The sequence below is a fragment of the Gigantopelta aegis genome, chromosome 10, assembly GCF_016097555.1.
Source record: "Gigantopelta aegis isolate Gae_Host chromosome 10, Gae_host_genome, whole genome shotgun sequence".
In the NCBI taxonomy this organism is placed as follows: Eukaryota; Metazoa; Mollusca; class Gastropoda; order Neomphalida; family Peltospiridae; genus Gigantopelta; species Gigantopelta aegis.
In genome coordinates, this window is record NC_054708.1 from 32886057 (window position 1) to 32910056 (window position 24000).

The following is a 24000-nucleotide window of genomic DNA, read 5'->3' on the forward strand; positions in this document are numbered from 1 at the left end:
GGGAGTCACGTTTTATCTTACCCTGTCCTATCATTATTTATTTAACGTAAGGAGCGACAGCCAGGTTACAGAACACTCGCTAACAATTTGACTGGCTTTCAATTTATTTTGCTTATCCTATAACATTCTTTTAATTTTAGACGTGGGGGAGGGGGATGCAAAAAAAGAAAGAAAAAAAAGGAGCAAACACAAACGCATGCGTTCAGTGTCCTAAATAATATGCGTATAGACAGTGTTCAATAAGGCAGAGTGAGTGAGTATTTTTAACATGCCCATATACCACTAAGGTTTCAGGCATGTCTGTCGCGGGCCAAGTCTCTGGATAGCCAGTGGCTTGGTCCACGACAGATAATCAGACAGAGCAGAATTTTTTTCCGCTAGACTGGTTCATGCGCTTCACGTTAAGCCGGATGATAACGTCAGGAACCAGTCAAGTATTTGGGGAACGTTAGCGTCACACGCAGTCGCTGAGCACGGGTCTGGTCTCCGTCAGTTATCGTGTTTCCTTATTACACGCCTGAGACAGACTATTGCGACGTGGTGTAGCGAAGCAGCGAGGTTTTGATCACTTTCAGAGAGAGAGAGAAAAGAGAGAGAGAGAGAGAGACAGAGACAGAGAGAGAGAGAGAGAGAGAGAGAGAGAGAGAGAGAGAGAGAGAGAGAGAGAGAGAGAGAGACAGACAGACAGACAGACAGACAGACAGACAGACAGAGAGAGAGACAGACAGACAGACAGACAGAGAGAGAGAGAGAGAGAGAGAGAGAGAGAGAGAGAGAGAGAGAGAGAGAGAGAGAGAGAGAGAGACAGACAGACAGACAGACAGACAGAGAGAGAGAGAGGGGGGGGGGAGGAAGAGAGAGACGCGGAGACCGTTTTTTTAACTAGCTCATCGGCGTAGTCCTGGTATATGCTTACTGAAGAATATTCGTATAAACTTGTAAACTCCGCGCTCAAAGTGTAAATAAAATACAAATGCTTTCAAATTTCGCGATCCCGACGCTGTAGTCTGTATCTGGCATTACACTTGTCTGTGGTAACAAATTTGTATTGGACGTGATTACACAAAGCACTGCATGTTGTACTATTAGGATGCACCCCCACCACGTGCCACTGGTGGTCCGCCCTACTATGTATAATATCATCATCCCACAGGATCCTTGTCCGCCTCCATCACCAGCAGCCACGTCACCATTACCAAACAACGAGACGCTGAAAGAACAGGATAAAGAGGACTGCCAACAAGTAAATATTCTTTATGGATGGATGGATGGACGGACGGACGGACGGATTGACACATTACATATATTAGTCCGTCTCGTCTCTCTCTCTCTCTCTCTCTCTCTCTCTCTCTCTCTCTCTCTCTCTCTCTCTCTCTCTCTCTCTCTCTCTCTCTCTCTCTCTCTCTCTCTCTCACACACACACACACACTCTTTCTCTCTCTCTCCTCTCTCTCTCTCTCTCTCTCTCTCTCTCTCTCTCTCTCTCTCTCTCTGATTCTCTGTCTCTCCCTCTCTGTCTCTCTGGACAGAGATACATTTTTTACGGGGAAGTATACCCCCTAAACCCCTAGAAACTTTACTTTGCGTCCTCGATCTCAGTCAGCCCCCCCCCCCCCCCCTCCATGTCTACTTGCTCCCGCCATGCCTGTCTAGGTGTGAGGAATATCCAGTCAAAATGTAATTGTTGGAACCAAAAGTTAGTGTGGACCTTTAAGATATTCGCTTACTCCGCTCAAAGTTTCTTTAACTGAATATTGCGATGATTTATTGACCTTTAAATAAAGATCTGAAATAACGTAAAATTAATATAAATCTTCTGAGCTGGATTAAGAACATAAACCGTTTATGTTGCAAACTAGGTCATCTGACGTATCTAGCGGCTTGCGTCACTATTAATATCATCAAACTCAAGGTATGCCATCGTTAAACTAAAAATAAAACTGCTCTTGCCAATAGATAAGAATGATTAAATCGTTAAGTTTATATACAATTCAAAATGTCTTACAGTCTATTTCACATGATCATAATTAGGTATTACGGTATATATTAGTATTGACAATCATACCATTGTACGGCCATGGTGCAACGTTACGTTCATCACAATAAGAGGTGGGTGTGTTTCCAGCGTGATAAAACGGCCACTACAAGTACAACACGGCATCAAAAATACCCGACTTGCACACGTTTCTAGTGGAATACTTATTGTTCAGCGTGAAACACTAACCGTGGTTAAGCAATCGGTCTACAGGCTGGTAGGTACTGGGTTCGGATCCCAGTCGAGGCATGGGATTTTTAATCCAGATACCGACTCCAAACCCTGAGTGGGTGCTCTGCAAGGCTCAATGGGTAGGTGTAAACCACTTGCACCGACTAGTGATCCATAACTGGTTCAACAAAGGTCATGGTTTGTGCTATCCTGCCTGTGGGAAGCGCAAATAAAAGATCCCTTGCTGTTAATCGGAAAGAGTAGCCCATGTAGTGGCGACAGCGGGTTTCCTCTCAAAATCTGTGTGGTCCTTAACCATATGTCTGACGTCATATAACCGTAATTAAAATGTGTTGAGTGCGTCGTTAAATAAAACACTTCTTTCTTTCTTTCCCTGTTCCGAGTCAGACCCCCGATCCTATCGGAGGCCGGACTCGGGATAGGCATGTTCGAAACCCTAGTGGTATATGGACACGTTAAACCAGTTACTAAGCTAAGCTAAGCTAAGCATTACCACTGGGCTATGTGTTGGGAAAAACTGTTCATTGTAATTCCATCACAATTCGGTGGATAAGCGGTTTTCACCGCGTCATGATTTCTGTAAACATTTAATCTTTTTAGTTTCTTTTTTTTTATGTTGTTAATTTATCTTTTAAACTAAAATTAAAGTCTATTAAAGAGATTATGTTACTGAATTTTAATACTTTTTAAAAGCATTTTCACAGTAGACAGAATATTATTTATTTGAATTTTAATTAAAAGTGTATGTTGTTTATTGAAAAAAAAATCACAATAATAATAATAAAGAATTAAAAATAAAAATGCCTATTTATTGGTAATTTAAAACTGTTTGTGCAAATTTTAATCTGATGGCGTGCAACAACTTCAGAATTGGCCAACGGGCATTGACCTATACTAGAACCGGCCTCGGTGGCGTCGTGGTTAGGCCATCGGTCTACAGGTTGGCAGGTACTGGGTTCGGATCCCAGTCGAGGCATGGGATTTTTAATCCAGATACCGACTCCAAACCCCGAGTGAGTGCTCCGCAAGGCTCAATGGGTAGGTGTAAACCACTTGCACCGACCAGTGATCCATAACTGGTTCAACAAAAGCCATGGTTTGTGCTATCCTGCCTGTGGGAAGTGCAAATAAAAGATCCCTTGCTGCCTGTCGTAAAAGAGTAGCTTATGTGGCGACAGCGTGTTTCCTCTAAAAAAACAGTGTCAGAATGACCATATGTTTGACGTCCAATAGCCGATAAGATAAAAAAAAAATCAATATGCTCTAGTCGCGTCGTTAAAAGGCATATTGTCACAGATTTAAGGACCTTATTTCTCTAAAAATGGATAATAAATGAAAATTACATTAATGTTTAGGAACCAAATCTAGCTATCGCATCACCTTAATTGAACCATGATGGAGTAAAATCCATGTCAACCATCTTGGCAATATTAATTTTTGAAGTATGGACCATTGCCATAATTCAATTACTAGTACTTTTTCAAAACGTTCTTAATAAGTGGAGTAGGGTGGCTAAGAAGATAGTTGAATAAACTACGTTTAGGGACAAATCAAATATATGTTTTTCAGGCAATACTTTGTTAGGCCATTTAATTGGTCAGTGGTCTGTGACAACATGCCTTTAAATAAAACAAACTTTACTCTTTGTTTATGTATACTAAGAACTCTTCCTCCATTTACAAATATAAATAATGTTTAATAAACCAAGATGACAGAAAGAAAAGGAAAGGAATGTATGTTTAATGACACCTCAGCACTTGGTGTGTAACATATATTTTGACATTTGAAGACAACAGAAAGGTAATTATTCAAATATTTCTAAATTCGCTAAGCAAGGAGACAGGATAGACAGGATAGCACATACCACGGCCTTTGATATACAAGTTGTAGTTGGAACGAGATCAAGCCCAATGGGACCACCAACGGGGATCGATCCCAGACCGACCGCGCATCAGGCGAACGCTTTACCACTGGACTACGTACCGTCCTAAATAATTATATTGCTGTTGCTGCTACTAATGATGATGATGATGATGATGATGTGTTGTTGATCACGATGATGATGGTGTTGATGATGATGTGTTGTTGATGATCATGATGATGATGGTATTGATGATGATGATGATGATGGTGATGATGATATTGTGATTCAGTCTGTGTTGTTATATTGTATTTCTTTTATTTGTTCTAAATTTACCTACATTTTTTCACTCTAAATTCGTTAGACTTTATATTGGGGTTAATCCATTTTCTACGTGTTTTATAGTTTACATTATCACTGACAAAAGAGCTTTCAGTTATCACTACGAAATACCTTTTTTCATTTTGTAACAAAAATAGTCTGGGTTGACTATTGTTAGATATATTTTACTACTTCGATTATTCGTTAAAGTAAATTCCCCGGGTTCATGACGGTGATAAAAACATTATAAAGCAGCGAATATATTGTGTACTAATCATTTTGGTGTGCTGTATTTTTCAGGATATGACTTTTTCCATGGCATTTTACCTAGACGCTAAAGACAAAGAAAAGATTAAAACGCCTGGGTATGTTTTCTTCCCTTGTGAATATGATTTTTGTGTGTTTTTCTTTCTTTCTTGTGATTGTTGTTGGTTTTTTTTTTTTTTTTTTTTTTTTTTTTTTTTTTTTTTTTGGGGGGGGGGGGGGGGGGTTGGGGGGGTGTTGTTGATTTCTTTTTCGGGTGGGGGGGGAGGGGTAAGAATGGTATTTGTGATGCCTTGGATGCAGGTTAGCTCATTATAAAATAAATCATATAGATATTGTTATCCCCGTCATCCCAGAGAATAAAGGCTACCCCTTAATTTTCTTTGTTTATATAGGCGGTATTTCTGTCTTATTGTTGTTGTTTGTTTGGGGGTTTTTAAATTCATTGTTTAATTTACATAACGTAGAGTGTAAGTCATAGACAAGATATATATCAGTTTAAGTCATAGATATGACATATATCTGTCTGTGCGCTGCAACCTCTAAGAATTAAAAATCTGCGTGACCCATTTATCGGTTACGCAGAACTAAATCCATGTAACCCATTTCCTTCTTGCGTAACCCGTTATACCCAGGTAAATGTTGATCCAAATTCCACGCGAACAAAAAATAGCTTATGCAAAATTAGATTCGCGCAAGCAACACGCGAACAAAAAGATCGTTCTCGCAATTTTCAGAAGCATGTGCTATAGAGTGGTCTCAGAAATGATTAGTGTGGGGGTTTTTTTTAAATCATGTTTCCTGCGATAATGGCATGCTGTCTAAAACTGCTGTGTACACGATAGTGTAGAATTCTTTAACCTATATTTATAACGCATCACCGTTTGTCAACCTACATAGCATTGCTCCAGTTTTGGCGGTACTTGAAAACTAAAATGTCAGTTATTTATTCTTTTGTTTCAGCAAACAGGAATTGTCCGAGTCTAGGACGGCCCAAATAGCCCAGTTCGTAGTGGCGAACGGCAAGGTAATGGGGCTGTTTCTGTAATGGTTGAAATGCCAATCCATTAACCCGTACCAGCTTCCTGCGTTGTTCTAAGTAGCACTTCGGTTGCTATAGTAATGTAAACGTCATCGATACATGGGCGGAAGATATATTAATCTGATTTTGTTACTTGCAAATATACAGGGTTTTTCCATTGTATTGCAGCAAAAAAGCGTACTATTTAAACATGCGTGAGCGTACGCATGCAGGCACACACGCGCGTAAACACCCACACGCATGCACGCCCCCCCCCCCCCCACACACACACACACTCACCCATTCACACATATATACACACATGTTTCATGTTTAAAACTTTATTGTTTCCATAATTATGTTCAGCAGAATACGTGTTATCCTTTGTATATAGCAATATAATCATGAGTCCAGAGTTTGGATGGGATTTATTATGAAGGTTGTGAGGGGAGTGTGTGTGTGTGTGTGGGGGGGGGGGGTGGATGGGGGGTGGATGGGGTGACATTTTAATGAATCGTTTAGCTAAACATATTTAATATTGCCTCTTTCTTTTTTTCTTCTTCTTTTTTTTCGCTTTGTAGTCGGTGAATATTTCCGATTTGGAGCTTGACGGCCGATTTGGAGAAGGACCGGTGAGTATGACATGGAACAAGCTGATGTATAATATCAATAAAATATTATGTTTAGAACAAATAACTAGACCAACAAACAAACAATGCAAGGCTCAATGGGTAGGTGTAAACCACTTGCACCGACCAGTGATCCATAACTGGTTCAACAAAGGCCATGGTTTGTGCTATCCTGCCTGTGGGAAGCGCAAATAAAAGATCCCTTGCTGCTAATCGGAAGAGTAGCCCATGTAGTGGCGACAGCGGGTTTCCTCTCAAAAATCTGTGTGGTCCTTAACCATATGTCTGACGCCATATAACCGTAAATAAAATGTGTTGAGTGCGTCGTTAAATAAAACATTTCTTTCTTTCTTTCTTGCAAACATGATGTCCTAGGTATACAAATCAGGTACCTGGCCCGTTTGTCCAGGACATGGCACATTGATTTATCAATCATCGGCTATTGGATGTCAAACATTTGGTAACTTTTGACATATAGGCTTAGAGAGGAAACCCGCTACATTTTTCCATTAGTAGCAAAGGATATTTTATATGCACCATCCCACAGACAGGATATCGCATGCCACGGCCTTTGATATATCAGTCGTGGTCCACTAAGAACGAGAAATATCCCAATGGGCCCACCGACGGGGATCGATTCCAAACCTACCGCGCATCAAGCGAGCGCTGTACCACTGGGCTACGTCCCGCGCCATGTGGTTAAACACCATACAGATAACAAGAGAAAAAAAAATCGCTTCCGCCAATCCATTGTCTACCCATTTCGAATAGCAGCATCATTCCACAGACCGAATAGTACATACCACAGCCTTTGTTACACCAGATGTGGAGCACTGGCTATAACGAGAAATGGACCAGTGGACTAACCGCGCATCAAGCGAGCACTTTATCACTGGGCTACATCCCGTCGTACCCCCCCCCCCCCCCCCCAATAAGTCATACCTAGTCTCTGCTGGAATTATTCCTAATGATTTTTAATTTGAAAAAGACAGATCTCACCTTGTGCGAACACTCCATTAGTCATAACGGGGGAACAAGTTACATTTTCATATGTTCGAAGTGAGAAAACTATCACACATTGGTTTAACGTGCCATGCTACAGGGTGAGTAAGCGCTTACTAGTCTCCTACCGGTCCATGTACTGGCACAAATCAAGTTTGACTTTCATGGCGATTTACCCATTTTGGACACAGTTATGGCCCTTGAACTTAGGAGCTATTAAAATGTGTTTTCCAGACTTTGTTTTTGCAAGTCCTCAAGGCATCGAAATGCAATTTTATATGTAGCTTTTTCATATTCTGTTACCAATCAGGTTTGATTTTCGTGACAGTTTACTCAATTCTGACAGTTATGGCCCTTGAATTAAGGAGATACGAAAATTTGTTTGGCGTTATTCTCTCAGAATGCTTGTTAAACAATGGTCTTGTTGGTACTAAAATATTACATCACGATGTGGAAAACGTTCAAAATGTAGCATATTTGAATTGGAGTTTGTGGTTACTCTTCAGTTTTCAATGGTAAATCGGTAACAAAATGTAGCTTTTTATTTATTATATTTATATGAACATTCATCTTGTGATCTTATAATATGAAGAAGAAGAAATGGGTTGTTTTTTTAGTTTTTTGTTGCTATAGTTTTTGTTGTTTTTATAATTGTAAAAGATTTAATACGCCAAGTGATAAAAAAAAAAAGGATTTCTCTATTTCGTATATGAAGTAAATGTTTAAAGAAGAACAATACAAATATATCATGGATATTTTTTTATAATTAAAAAGAACAAAAAACCCTTACCAGATAATATCAAGTGTGTCCCTTGTTAAATACTTTTTGTTGTCTGTTGCAACAGCTCTTAACAGTTGAACATTATTTTACTTGATAATAGCGAGTAACTCGTTTATTATTATCTTCTCTCTTTTTTTTCCTTTTTCAGTTCGTAGAGGCCGATGGATTCCACACTAGGAGCATACTGTGTATGCCCATCTTCAACAGCGACACTAAAATCATCGGAGTCACGTGCCTGATGAACAAAGAAAACGGAACCCCCTTCAATGAAAATGACGAGGGAATTATTGAGGTACGGTACATTCAGGCTAGAGCTTTTTGAAGCTATCTTAGCGCTACGATATCGTAAAACTGTCGTGAGCTATGAGCCTATGACGTCACAACGACGCATGCCATAGCCTACGACAGTGTTACAATATCGTAGCTCTTAAGATGGCTTCTAGAAATTGGACCCTGATTTATTGTTGAGTAAATGGATGAATGAATAAGTGAGAGAGTGAACGAAAGGAAGGAAGGACGGACGGAAGAAAGGAAGGAAGGAATGTTTTGTTTAACAAAACACACTCAACACATTTTAATTACGGTTACCGGTCTCGGTGGCGTCGTGGTTAAGCCATCGGACATAAATAAGGTTGGTAGGTACTGGGTTCGCAGGTCGGTACGGTTCCCACCCACAGCGAGTTTTAACAACTCGATGGGTAGATGTAAGACCACTACACCCTCTTCTCTCTTATTGACCGCTAACAACTAACCCACTGTCCTGGACAGACAGCCCATATAGCTGAGGTGTGTACCCAGGACAGCGTGCTTGAACCTTAATTGGATAGAAGCACGAAAATAAGATGAAATGAAATAAAACAAATTACGGTTATATGGCGTCGGACATCTGGTTAAGGGCCACATAGATAATGAGAGATGAAGTCCGCTGCCGCCAATTCATATGCTACTCTTTTCGAATAATTAGCAGCGAGGGATCTTTTATATGCATTATCCCACAGACAGGATGTTATCTACCACGGCCTTTGTTACACCAGTTCTGGACCGCTGGCTGAAACGAGAAATAGCCCAATGGGCCAACCGACGGGAATCGATCCTAGACCGACCGCGCATAAAGCGACTGAGCTAGCAGATGGGAAAGTGGGTATGTTGGTGATTGGGTGATTTGTTCTGGTGGATGGCTTGCTGTCTGATTGGTTTACTGGCTGTCTGACTGGTTTACTGGCTTGCTGACTGGTTTACTGGCTTGCTGACTGATTTTTCTGGCTTGCTGACTGATTTTTCTGGCTTGCTGGCTGGTTTGCTGGGTAGTTTACTGGCTTGTTGGGTGGTTTACTGGCTTGCTGACTCGTTTACTGGCTTGCTGACTGGCTGGTTTACTGGCTGGCTGACTCGTTTACTGGCAGGTTTACTGGTTGGCTGACTGGTTTACTGGCTTGCTGGCTGGTTTACTGGTTGGCTGGTTTAATAGCTCGCTGGGCGGTTTACTGGCTTGCTGGCTGGTTTACTGGCTTGTTTACTGGCTGGTTTACTGGCCTGCTGGCTGGTTTGCTGGCTGGTTTATTGGCTGGTTTACTGGCTTGCTGGCTGGTTTACTGGCTTGCTGGGCGGTTTACTGGCTTGCTGGCTGGTTTACTGGCTTGTTGGGCGGTGTACTGGCTTGCTGACTGGTTTACTGGCTTGCTGGCTTGCTGACTGGTTTACTGGCTTGCTGGATGGCTGACTTGTTGGCTGGCTGACGCGGAGGGGTGGGGAAGCTGGCTGAATGGGTGAGTGAATGAATGCATGATTAAATTAACCTCCATCCAACATCTAAGCATTGATTTATAGAGTATTGCGAAAGACTGCCATCCAAGCGGTAACAAAGAAAAAATCTCCAAGTAATGTCATAAATGTGGATTTTATCAATTTTCCATAAAGAAAACCAGCTGCGTCATATGTGACATTTACCATTTGCCATAAATCGGTAACGGATTCCCATTTAGAGTAATGAAAATAGAATTTAGATTAGCGGAACAGTTGAGTATTGCAATACTGGGCGGTTTATCTTTCCTTTGTGTCGATTACCAGTACAACTAATATGGTCTGCCTGCGCTTGGAAACCTAAACACGTGTCAATCCAGCTTTAGCCATAAAAAAAAACAAATTGTGCCAGTAGTAGTGAAACCAGGATAACTGGGGGTGGGGGAGGTTGGCTTTTCTCAGAAAGTGAAACTACGTATACTTGTAATATGTTCTTTCTCAGAAAGTGAAACATGTAGGGGGTACCTGTAAAAAAAAGTACTCAATTTTTGTGTGGAACTAGGGTAGTCAAAGACGCTACCCGTTATCTCTGAAATGAGCAGCTTCGCCCCCATTGTTTCTCTGATTACCTATAATGGTGAGGGGTGGCAGTATTTATATCCGTGGTGTATATGTTGATACGCTACAAATAGGAGTTTTAGCCACATATGTTACTATTGTCGTCTATGGGATTTGATTTGGTGGTATACACCCTGAATGGATACGCTACTACTCAATTTAATATTCCCAACAAAACAAAAGAAGTAAAGTTTGTTTTATTTAACGACGCCACTAGACCACATTGATTTTTAATCTTATCATCGGATATTGGACATCAAACATATGGTCATTCTGACACTGTTTTTTTAGAGGAAACCCGCTGTCGCCACATAGGCTACTCTTTTTTACGACAGGTACCAAGGGATCTTTTATTTGCGCTTCCCACAGGCAGGATAGCACAAACCATGGCCTTTGTTGAACCAGTTATGGATCACTGGTCGGTGCAAGTGGTTTACACCTACCCATTGAGCCTTGCGGAGCACTCACTCAGGGTTTGGAGTCGGTATCTGGATTAAAAATCCCATGCCTCGACTGGAAATCGAACCCAGTACCTACCAGCCTGTAGACCGATGGCCTGCCACGACGCCACCGAGGCCGGTATATTCCCAACAAGGGAAATAATTTAGGATCGATATTTATAGGGAAAGAAAGAAAGTTTGTTTTGTTTAACGACACCACTAGAGCACATTGATTTACTATTTATAGGGAAAGTCTTGGTCTGTATTGGCACCGACACAGGGATTCAAAACCAGCTCCCACCATCCTTTAAGCCCAATACCTTAACCACCGAGTCATAATTTTTAAGTATTATGTTTTTGGGGGTGGGTTTTTTAAATATTCCCCAGTAATCACAAAATGCTTCTGTGTATATATGCACAGGGTGAGGTGCGTTTCTGTGTGTGAAAAAGGTGAACCTATAAGATTAATATATATATATATATATATATATATATATATATATATATGGTAATTAATCTTCATAGTATGTTTTGTTTTGTTTATGTTTATTTGTTTGGGAATGTTTTGGGTGGTGGTTGGGGGTTTGTTTTCTGTCTTGTGTGTGTGTGTGGGGGGGGGGGGGGGGGGGTTGTGGATTAAAAAATATATTGGTTGTGGGATGGGGGTTTTTTGCTGGGGTTTTTTTGGGGGGGTTGTTTTTGGAGGGGGTTGGAGAGGAGGGCCTAAATGGACCTTATATGGTGGGGATTTATTTCAACAATTTGTTTTCCCCTGTACATTTTATTTTCAACTTGTTTTCGTGCTTATATCCAATTAAGGTTCAAGCACGCTGTCCTTGGCACACTCCTCAACTATCTTAGCTGGCTGTCCAAGACAGTGGGTTAATTGTTAGTTGTTAGTGGTTAATGAGAGAGAAGAGGATGTAGTGGTCTTACGCCTACCCATTGAGTCGTTAAAACTTGCTCTAGGTGGGAGCCGGTACCGGGCTGCGGACCCAGTACCTACCAGCCCTATGTCCGATGGCTTAGCCACGACTCCACCGAGGCCGGTATCCTATACACATTCCCCGCTCCACTCTGGTTACATCACTAGCGTAAGTGATTTAATGTGAGCATTCAAATCAAATGACCGTGTTTCTCTTGGGGTTGAGCTCATGTGCTTAAGTTGTTGGTGTCTGACACAGAAACCCCACCCCCCACCCCCCACCCCCCACCCCCCAGCTCCCCAGAGACGGCCGCGGAGACGGTAATCTTGAGTGAATTATCGACTGGAAAGTGCTGCGGGAGGCGTTCTCGTGTCAACAACACCAGTACGTGGTTTTAGATGTAGATTATTAAGGAATCGCTCTCTCGCAGTTTTACTTCAAAGTGGAGTCCACACGATTACACGACGGATCCAATAGATCAGGTGCCCTTCCTAACACTCGGGTAAAGGTCATATTTTCAGCTCAGTAGTTTCACGATTTACGCATTTCCAGTCAGGGTAAACATTCTTGGAAGTGCCTGTTATAAAGAAAAAAACGACAAAAAATTTGTAAATTGTATTTCATTATCTAAAGAGTTAGATGAACACTGACTCCATAAAGCAAGTCAGATTTTATACTAGAAAGGTACTGGGACGGCGTTGAAAAGGAAAATAAAGTAATATGTTTATGAACAACACCTCCTTACATTTTAAACCATAACCATTTCCGATTGGGAGCAAGGGATCTTTTATGTGCATATTCCCACAGACAGGATAGTACATACCACGACCTATCTTACACTGGATGAAACGATATAATAGCCCAAAGGGTCCACCGACGGGGATCGATCCTAGACAGACAGTACATCAGGCGAGCGCTTTACCACTGGCCTACGCCCCGCCTTTCCATTGCCATTTAGTGTCTAATATATTTTTATTGCGACACTTTGTCCATATTGTGACGAAGATATCAGACAGAAGCTTCTCCTCTTTAATAGATGCACGCGTTAGATGTATTTTATTGTGCGTTTTCCTACAGACAAGATAAGACATCACATGCCATACGACTTCAGTATACTAATCGAATTTGAGACGGACAGACCTGTTAGGTCCACCGAGGGGCATCGACCCTATGACCCGTGGCATCTCAAGCTAGTGCTCTTCCACAGAGCCAGATCCCGGCCTCACTTGGAGACTCTTCGTGTTAATGTTTGCTTAATCTCGAATTAAATGTTCGAGTGCGGTGCCCTGGGCACGCCATTAGCTGTTTGTGCTTTGTGTCGTTCTGGGGGATTTCTGTGTACTTTTTATTTTCAGACATGATTGAATCAGAACATACTAGAACCACGTGCCCGGCAGCCCTCAAAATAAATCGCGAACCATAGGTCAGGTCAAGTATCGGTTACGTCTTGCTGTCTTTCCGTAACCGATACTTCCACTAAAGGTTCAAGCACGTCTATCCTGGGCACATTCTTAAAGTTTCCTGGCGGAAGTGTTCATGACAGGAATCCTTCCCAATGGGGAGGGCGGAACGTAGCCCAGTGGTAAAGCTCTCGCTTGATGCGCAGTCAGTCTGGGATCGATCCCCGTCGGTGGATCATTGGGCTATTTCTCGTTCCAGCCAGTACACCGCGACTTGCTACTAACAGAAAAATGTAGCGGGTTTCCTCTTTAAGAGAATATGTCAAAATGACCAAATGTTTGACATCCAATAGCCGATGATTTATAAATCAATGGGCTCTAGTGGTATCGTTAAACAAAACAAACAAACCTCTCTACTGAGTTTGGTGGTGGACTCGTTCTTGAGTTGGTGCCATTACCGAAATACGAACTCTGCAAACATCAGACGTAACAAGACCTGGTCGTTTTTAGTCGTATCATTGTTCGCGAGCGTGTCGTTGAGTCATTTACGAGCATGTTGTTTTGAAGGGTATTACTCTGTCGTTAGTGCAGACAATTATAGCTCAGGTTTGATGTAGAATAATCATTTAGTTTCCCTTAATGGGCAGATCGAACGAACGAAGGTCGTAATTATTATTAATCTATCATGAGCGCTAGTTCTGACAAAACTCGCTAAAGTTGCGAAGAACTATCATGCGGTTAATTGTATCCATGACTCTTTTCTTTCTTCGTTTTTTTTTTCTTTCTCTTTTTTAAAATAAAAATTATCGTTGTGTCGTAGGCATGATTTCCCAACGGTATCGGCCTCTTTTGGGTATACGGTTACCCCATCGGATTTAATGTGTGTGTATATTATGTGTGTGTATCTGTCTGTGTGTGTGTGTGTGTATATATATATATATATTTATTTATTTTAAGATATTTTCTTATAAATACCACAACAAACAATGACGCAGTACTTGGATGAAATGGCCGCAGCTCTTTATTAAATGACACATTTGACAAGAGCATATGGCGGGCAGACATGTACTACAAACAATATTCCAAATTCTCTGGGTACTACCCTCTAGTGTTGAGACATAGCAAGGCAGTTCACTAACATGCACACGCATAAGTGGGATTCCTGCTGAGTATCTACCTACCACGGCAATGGACACAACAGCACCCAACAACTCCCTAGTGTACAACATAGCAGAGTATACCAAACACATGTACATGAAAGACCAACCCACTCACATATACCCACACCAATGCATTCCAACCAAAAACTCCCAGGGTAAACCTTAGCAAGTTTCCGCCCCCTAGTGTGCAACATAGCAGGGCAATAGGAAGCATTTACCTGGGTATATGTGAGAACTGATGACTAGCTTCCCAGTGTAAAATTCCATGGCAAAGCAACCACAACAATAACTGCCATATAAATATAGCAATTAACAGTATTAAAGCTGTTGATCATACATGCGTGTCCACCATATCATGCCTGAACCGCGACAGTAATAGTTTTGAATGATGCAACTAAAACACCTTATACCGTCCATGAATCTTGCTGAAAACGTCTATTCATCACATAATTGATAGTTCTAAGCAATATAAGAACTCACTTTCTCCAATGTTCTGCATTACTCCATCATGCGAAAGTGATACTCGCGTACTAAAGTCAATGAATGTTCACAATGTTTTCATCAATTACTAACAGACACACTGAATCACTGGTTTCTGAAAGAAAATATAATCTTTCGGCAGAAAGTTGAACTACCACATTATAAGGCATATGTACACATGAACTTATAGTAGATAAACAGAACAGCTACTAATCAGTCGTCAATGTCCATCCATACATATATCTTGACCATAGCAGTAACTCCACATAAGCATAAATCTAATATAATTATGCAAACTAGCTTACATACAAATCATTTGTTAATGATGGATGACCATAGCAGTATTTCCAATACATAAACATAGTTCTAATATAATTATGCAAACTAGCTTACATACAAATCATTTATTAATGATGGATAGGGTAGGGAGGGTGGGAGTTAAATTTGTTTCCAGTCTTGAGAGTGGCCGTTTGCGCCCAAATTTGTATCAGGAGGAATAACTCTAATTTAGTAACCCTATTAAGCCAGTGAAGGTCTCACACCACAGTTGGAAAATACTACAATAAATCTGTTTAATATTAATGTATTAAACCTTCTTATTTTAAGATATTTTCTTATAAATACCACAACAAACAATGACGCAGTACTTGGATGAAATGGCCGCAGCTCTTTATTAAATGACACATTTGACAAGAGCATATGGCGGGCAGGCATGTACTACAAACAATATTCCAAATTCTCTGGGTACTACCCTCTAGTGTTGAGACATAGCAGGGCAGTTCACTAACATGCACACGCATAAGTGGGATTCCTGCTGAGTATCTACCTACCACGGCAATGGACACAACAGCACCCAACAACTCCCTAGTGTACAACATAGCAGAGTATACCAAACACATGTACATGAAAGACCAACCCACTCACATATACCCACACCAATGCATTCCAACCAAAAACTCCCAGGGTAAACCTTAGCAAGTTTCCGCCCCCTAGTGTGCAACATAGCAGGGCAATAGGAAGCATTTACCTGGGTATATGTGAGAACTGATGACTAGCTTCCCAGTGTAAAATACCATGGCAAAGCAACCACAACAATAACTGCCATATAAATATAGCAATTAACAATATTAAAGCTGTTGATCATACATGCGTGCCCACCATATCATGCCACACGGATATGTCTTCACATATCCGTCAACCCCATTCATCCTAGTATAAGTGTTAAAGTACTTAGAACTACGAAAAAAAAATTAACTTAGTAGACGTAAGAAACGTCTCCAAAGCGCCCTGCAAGGTGTTGACGAAGATTGCATTACCAATGTCATCCAAATGCACCCCATCACTTCGAAATAACTGTGGACAGTCAAACGTAATGTCATCATGCCTGATAACCCGTCCCCCGCCTGCTAAGACAGCTTTTCTCCCAGATCTATTCACCCGTTTCCTTTTCTTTTCTATTGCTGTTACTGAATTACCCCCTCTCCAAGTTAGACGAGGAAGAAGATCTGACCAAACTAATATACACTTAGAGCTTAGCAATGACTGGGACAAACTATGTATGTCTCTTTCTACCTTCACACACAGTTCTGCAGTGGCTATCTCTGTTACATCATTGCTACCGACATGTAACACAATGTATTGAGGCGGGGGATTTTCCACTAACCTCTTCCTGATATTATACATCGCGCCGTCCCACTTTAATCCACGGCGTCCCATCCAGGAAATATTCACCCCTAGGCGCTCCAGCCGTAAGTGACTGTTCAACTGCACCGCTGCTCTCTTGGATGCCCAATAAATGACAGATAATCCCCCTATCCATACGTCTGCAAAAACTCAATGAATATTATTAACCAGAAGCAGCGCATGACTTGGTACACTGCAACAATAACCCTCTGCCATATTAACTCTAACATATTTTTGGAAAGCTGTGGACTTCCAACGACCCAACACTTGAATTGTGTCAGACGAAATTCCTCTCATAGCTAAGGTAGTTGCAGCACCTATTCGAAAGGAATGAGACTTGTAGTGTGCCTGAGGTAAACCCAAAAAAGAAATTACTTTAGTTAATACTGCACTGAACTGATATTGATTGAGGGGTTTTCTATCACAATGGACAAACAAATAACCATTGTTGACAGGTCTGACCAACAAGAACTCTCGCAAGTTTTTAACAGGACAAACCAAACTACCTGGTATTAGCGGAATATGCACTGTTGTACCACGACCACTTTGATCTGTTTTGGAGTATCTTAAAGTCACAATCAATTCTGAAACATTGCCTATATCTAATGTTATATCGGAGAACAACAAAGGCCTATGCGATGCATGTGGTGTAGTATAGACTAGTTCACTCACTCTGAACAGACCGAAAAAGGCCAAGCAAAAAATAACAGCCCCTGAATAACAACAATTCATATCTAGATGCACAAATATGCCTCAATTCTGAGTGTATTTGAGCTAAAATATCAAGGGTAATGGGAGATCTAGCGTCAGGCCGGCCATGCAACCTCTTCAAACCTTCCAGAGCTTTTTTTAACAATAAAAAAGGAAGTCGAGTCGTCCCACTGATGCACTTTATGCACAAAACTAATGCCCGATATGTAAGATGCGATGGAAGATGGGGCTGACCCCTTAGTAGAATGGTGTCCTGTGAATAATAGTAAATGCTCAATAGGGACCGGCCATATATCCCCCATATGCATTAAGGATCTAAACTGTGCCAAACTTCTGATAGCATTACTGTAACAAGCATGGGTACTGCTCGATAGACTTGCGCCTAGCAGTCTTCCAATTTCACTGTGAAAATTGACTAGAGCCAGGTTGGGAAATAAGTCTCCCTGGAATCTGCCTGAGGAGCCAGTTGTCGGAATTTGTCCAGCTGTAAACGTGATAAACTATCTGTTAATATATTTACATTGCCAGGAATATGTACTGCTTTGAAAAGTATGTTCAACTGTAAACATCGAAGTACAAAGATACGCAATAATGTCAAAATGTTGTGCGACTTCGAGGTCATAGAATTTATTATGGCTACAACAGACTGATTATCAGAATGAAAAAGTATCTTTTTATTTGCCAACCTATTGCCCCAAATAAATATTGCCACTAAAATTGGGGAAAATTCCAACACTGTAATGTCATCTGTATAGCCCTGTTGAAACCACCATTGAGGCCAACTCGCATAAGTCCAACTACCATTGTAATATGCTCCAAAGCCATTTCCCTGTTTTGCTGAACTATCAGTGAAAAGGTTTTCATGTTCGCTTGTGACCCAAAATTGGTCACGGAACATCGATATTCCATTAAATTATTTGAAAAATTGTAACCACATAAGCAGGTCAGCACGTATGTCAGCTGTTAATCTCAAATGATGAAATGGTTTTGTAAGCCCAATAGTGGCATTAATCATTCGCCTACAAAAAGTTCGACCTGGAGCGATTGCACGACATGCAAAGTTGAGAATGCCCAATAAAGACTGCATCGCCTTCAATGTAGTTTTCTGTCCTGATAACATATCTGAAATCCTAGTCACAATTTCGTGAACCTTTTCCATTGGTACCTTGATTAACATGTTAACAGTATCAATCTCCAAGCCCAGAAAACAAATTACCTCCTGTGGGCCCTCAGTCTTATCCTCAGCAATAGGCACTCCTAACCGACTACATAAATTAAAGAACGTGTATAGAGCTTGTTGACAATGGTTCGAATTCTTTGACCCCACAAACAAAAAATCATCTAAATAATGTATCATCCCCCCCCCCCCCCCCCCCGTACAGTTTCTTACGTGTGGCCCATTCTAAAAATGTGGAAAATTTCTCAAATGTAGCACAAGAAATAGCACAACCCATTGGTTGACATTTATCAAAGAAAAACTGCCCTTCAAGTTTAAAACCTAATAAATCAAACTCACCTGGCCACACTGGCAATAATCTGAATGCAGACTTAATATCAGCCTTTGCTAACAATGACCCTTGACCTGACCTTTGTATCATAAAAACTGCTTCATCAAATTTTTTATACGATACCGAACATACATGGGGATCAATGAAATCATTAACGGAATGATTTTCTGGATATGATAAATGATGTATCATTCTAAACTGACCTGGGGTTTTCTTAGGAACCAAACCTAAAGGAGATATACGTAATGTAGCAATAGGTCTTGATTTAAAGGGGCCAGCCACTCTACCTATCTCAATCTCTGTTTTAACCTTTTCTCTAGCTAATGCAATATTGTCATTCAATGATTTTAAATTTGGAGCATCTACGGGGATTCGGGGGCCTGTGTATTGCAAATGAAAACCATACATGAAACCGTCTAGTAATTCTTTCGCAATAGCCTCATCAGGATATCCTTTCAACTCAGCATCAAGCACTGTGGTGTTTACTGAGGTAAATCCCAAACTAAATTTTTCTTTTTCCCAAGCACTTTGGGCATCGCTGGTTTTATCACCCTGGTTACGAAAGGAATCACCTTGCCCCTTCAAACAGTTTAGTTTGGAGTGATTGCCACGGCAAACTGAGCATATGTGTTGATACCTACACATTTAAAATTTACAAGCACCCTTATTAAAACCATAACATACTCCCTTTGCCCCTTGTGCTCTGCCGGTACCACTACTACCCGAGGGGTTAGCTGCACCAGCTCTAGGTACAGACAGCAATCGCAGCCAAAGACCGGTGTTTAGTTTTGACCAAGATTGCTGGGCAATGGCTTGGCGCAATCTAAACTGTTCATCATATTCCATCCATCCATATCCCGGACTTCTGGCTGACGCATCTCTGATGACGGACATATATTGGGTCAATTCAGTCGCCTTGGCAGGAAATTTTTGTATATAGATGTGCATAAAAATTATGAATGCATCAGTCCATTTGTCAACAGTGGATATTTTGTCCTTGAAAACACGTGGTCGTGTTTCAAGGACCCCATTTTCATTGAGAACTAAGGACCCTCCCCCATAAAAATCTTGCAATTCAATGGTTGCTTTCAACAAAAGCCCCAAATTTATATACTGATTCGCCCAGATCTTCTGTTTTAATTGACCCGGCACATGGGCCGCTATGTCATCTTCGGCTAAAAACAAGATCTCGGGGTTGCCCACCGATTCTGCGCCTAACTGCATGAAGCCCACCGGACCACCCCCCGGTATAGCATTTGGGTCCTTCCCCACATCCCGGTTAACCGGCGTAAGATTATCGGAATTATTGACAGAAACACTATCAGGAACCGCCAAAGCGTAATTCCAAATGTTACCTGTTGCTTCCCTATTCACATCTGTGTTGATCCGTTCACCTGAGGAACAGACACCGTCTGCGACTGTGTATCTTTACTCGCTGCACTTACGGCCATGCCACTCGCACGCGCACCTCTCGAACGCGAACTTCGAGTCGAAGTCGCTGTCCTCCTTCCCAATCCTCGCCTCGGAACCTGAGGGCGAGACGCCGTCCCTCTCAACCTCTTGGTTGGCGGCATTGTAATTGAAATCAATTTAACAAAGTTTTTGCTAAATTTAATAAGTTTTTTAGCTAAATGCTAGTAAATTTGTTTCCAGTTTTGAGAGTGGCCGTTTGCGCCCAAATTTGTATCAGGAGTTAAATTTGTTTCCAGTTTTGAGAGTGGCCGTTTGCGCCCAAATTTGTATCAGGAGGAATAACTCTAATTTAGTAACCCTATTAAGCCAGTGAAGGTCTCACACCACAGTTGGAAAATACTATAATAAATCTGTTTAATATTAATGTATTAAACCTTCATATCTGTGTGTGTGTGTGTGGGGGTGTGTGTTTTTGTGCGTGCGTGTGTGTGTGTGTGGTCTGTGTGTGTGTGTGTGTGTGTGTGTGTGTGTGTGTGTGTATGTGTGTGCGTGCGTGTGTGTTTGTGTGTGTGTATGTATGTATGTGTGTTTTGTTTTGTTTTGTTTTGTTTTTGTTGTTTATAAGCATGTTTACAAGGAATTGCTTCTATCTGTTCCAGGCGTTTTCCATATTCACTGGGCTTGGAATCCACAACTGTCAGATGTACGAGAATGCTTGCCGTCTGATGGCCAAGCAGACGGTAGCGCTCGAGATCCTCTCCTATCACGCGACTGCGCAGAAAGAGGAAACGGAAAAACTACTGGTAGGTTTGATTATTCTCGAGTCCAGTCATGGCCACAGACCACAATTAATTATGCTATATGTTTCTTTATAGAGGATACTCCCCGAGTGTCTTGTGATCTCATAATTTATCAGCACGAGTTGATAAAAGTATGAAAATCCGAGGCTTGCGAAGGATTTTATACTTTTATCAACGAGTGCTAATAAATTATGATATCACAAGACACGAGGGGAGTATTCTTTTTATCATCCATTACCATTATTTTCATTTGCGACAGTTGTAAACAATGTCAGTAATGTGGGTTGAATGTCAGCGGTAGACTCGTTAACTAGCAAAACGGCAGTGGCGTGACGTCACTAATGGTAGGTTTAGCGCTGAAAGAAACACAGTGATGTAAAAAAAAAACATTGTCTTGTGATTAAAATTTGACCAATCAAGATTATAAGAAGCGATATCTGTGGAGATATCGCCGGAGTATACCCATTTTACACAAAAAGCACTACTTTTGCATGGGCCGGAATTACCACAAACAAGTCTTCATTGTCAACAAGTTGCAAATGTTTACAAACTACATGCTCTCCCCTGTCAACTTCAGTCAAATAGTTGTCACTTCATAGCTGTCTGCCATGAAATAATCACAGTCAAACAGCAGACTACTTGTGCGGCGGACAAATGTCCGGATTTTGAACCACCAAATGGGAAGATAACTGTGATCTGAGGCCTCGTGGCATTAAACTTACATGTTGTTAACCAGTACCAACGTATCACGTGGGCACACGCTTTGCTCTACGTCACCACACGAAAGTACAGCGCAGGTTCGTTTCGCATAGAGGCGTCGGGTTTCTTCGTGTAGCGTTGGTACTGGTTAACAACATGTAAGTTTAATGTCATCACTGGACTCGAGACTAATCAAACTAAAGTTCTGTGTCATCAGATTTGTGTGTATTTTTGACACAGTAGTTGGCTACCATTTCCATATAACCGTAAATAAAATGTGTTGAGTGCGTCGTTAAATAAAACATTTCCTCTCTTCCTGCCTTTGGCTACCAGTTGGTAGTCGACAATTGCCGAAGCATTACACACAGTCATATCTAGCCCTGCCCTACAATATAGCAATAAGGGGAGGGCTAGCGGTTCTCGAGCTACTTAACTTAGCTTTCGACGCATTGTTTTGACAGGGTACTAACTGAACGCGTCAATAAAATAAATTTGAAAAGCATCTCCCAAAATAAGGTGAGGCACGTCCACCCAGAATTAAACTCATTTGCGTGATTTTTGGGCTTTTTTTAAAAATACAGGGGGGGGGCGGGGGGGGGGGGGGGGGGGGGGGGTGTGGGGGGTGGGGGGGGGGGGGGGGGGGGGGGGGGGGGGGTGGGGGGGGGGGGGGGGGGGGGGGGGGGGGGGGGGGGGGGGTCAGCGTCGACTCCTTGTTTATAGCGAATTTTCTTCTTTCTTTTTAAATATATTTTCCAAGGGGGCATGACTCGATCTCCCTAGAATCCTTACTCGCTTCCGTCTCGACCCCGTTCACTGCATTAATTTCTGCGCTCGAGCCTGAGATATAAACGCCATATGTACGTTTGTCGCTTTATGCGATATCTTTTGTTGCGCAGTATATTCTCCCCCCCCCCCCCCCCCCCCCCCCCCCCCCCCCCCCCCCGTCTCATAGATACATGCTATTATGTGGCCCAACCGCGACGGCACGAAAACACTTTAGAAAGTCAAAACAAATCGTTCGTCGGGCAATGGACGCTTAGTGTTTTTGACCCGAATAGTTCGACACATACTGAACACATATCTGATTTACTTTCCACAGCGATCTGTCCACTTAAGTGGACGTACTTACATATCTGTTTGTGAGACGCGACATCGCTAAGTGTGAATGTCGGAATTGGCACATAAATCGCACAAAAGAGAGTGACAGTCACTGTAAAGGTTATTGGAAACCGCGTTCACAGTATTTTGTTCCACGTGTTGGTCATTGTTATCCTTGGATATCTGTAATCAATCAATCAATCAATCAATCCATTTACCTGGCTAAAAAGAACAGGAGATTCAGTAAAACAAAAATTAGGACAGAGTATAAAATAAATAAATTCAGGGTCTTCTTCAGGCAAACATTTCTGTCCCGTGTCAGATCCCTGGCCATGCCAAAGACTAGACCTGCGATAGACATGCCTAAAACCATTGTGGTACAGGGGAATGTATAAAGAGTTCAAGGTCAAGTTCAGGCAAACACAGATTGTATACTAAGAATAGAATAGATGTTTAACGACACCCCAGCACAAAACAAAAATACATCGGATATCGGGTGTCAAACTATGGTAAGTATACTAAGAAGGCGCTTTTTCATAATTATTTTTCTATGGCGTCAATTAATCTCCTTCCTCCAGTATATGGCGCTGGTCCATTTTTTCTCTCACCTGTACGAAATAAACAGGTGAGATATAGGTACAGTTGAATCACGTTGGCCCCGTCGGTGCTCCAGAAAGTGTTTGACCCACCGGGTAGTTCGACCTAACCATTCGATCAACATTGTGTAAATGTAACTCGGAAGTTCGTTTTTGATTCGAGCTTTGCGGTGTAATCGACCTTTCTGAGTTCGACCCAACGAGATTGTACTCTATTACTTTTGCGACGGCGGCGACGTCAGCTTTTGCTGTAAGGTTTAACGTAAATATTTCGAGTTTAGATAAAGTTTTTCATTAATTATTAGTCTTAGGTCAATTAAACTTTGTTAGTTGCACCTGTGGATATTCATCGTAGTGCAGCTAAAAACCTTTATGGTAGGCAGAATCATTTAATTCTACGGAACTTTTGTTCTTTAACTTTAGTAAACCTGAAGACACAAAATGTTATATTAATTACTCCCATTGGCTCCATTTTAATTCAACATCCTTCTTTAATGACAATGAGAATTGACCCTTCTCCTAATATGTTTCATGTAATGATTTTTTTTAAAATACAAATACATGTATACATACACATGAACCCATTACGCATTCATTCGCTCACGGATACACACACAAGCAT

The 24000-nt window shown here is 41.5% G+C and overlaps 1 protein-coding gene across 6 annotated transcripts in view; it reads left to right on the forward strand.

The window, feature by feature from the left end:
* Positions 1-24000, forward strand: part of LOC121383133 (cGMP-specific 3',5'-cyclic phosphodiesterase-like) — a 137703-nt gene that overhangs the window by 84894 nt on the left and 28809 nt on the right. For all 6 annotated transcript variants that reach the window (XM_041512944.1, XM_041512941.1, XM_041512945.1 and 3 more), the window contains 6 exons: positions 1154-1243; positions 4710-4774; positions 5637-5700; positions 6276-6326; positions 8255-8398; positions 20845-20988. In XM_041512944.1, the coding sequence (XP_041368878.1) occupies positions 1154-1243; positions 4710-4774; positions 5637-5700; positions 6276-6326; positions 8255-8398; positions 20845-20988 (558 nt within the window). The remainder of the gene's footprint in view (positions 1-1153; positions 1244-4709; positions 4775-5636; positions 5701-6275; positions 6327-8254; positions 8399-20844; positions 20989-24000) is intronic.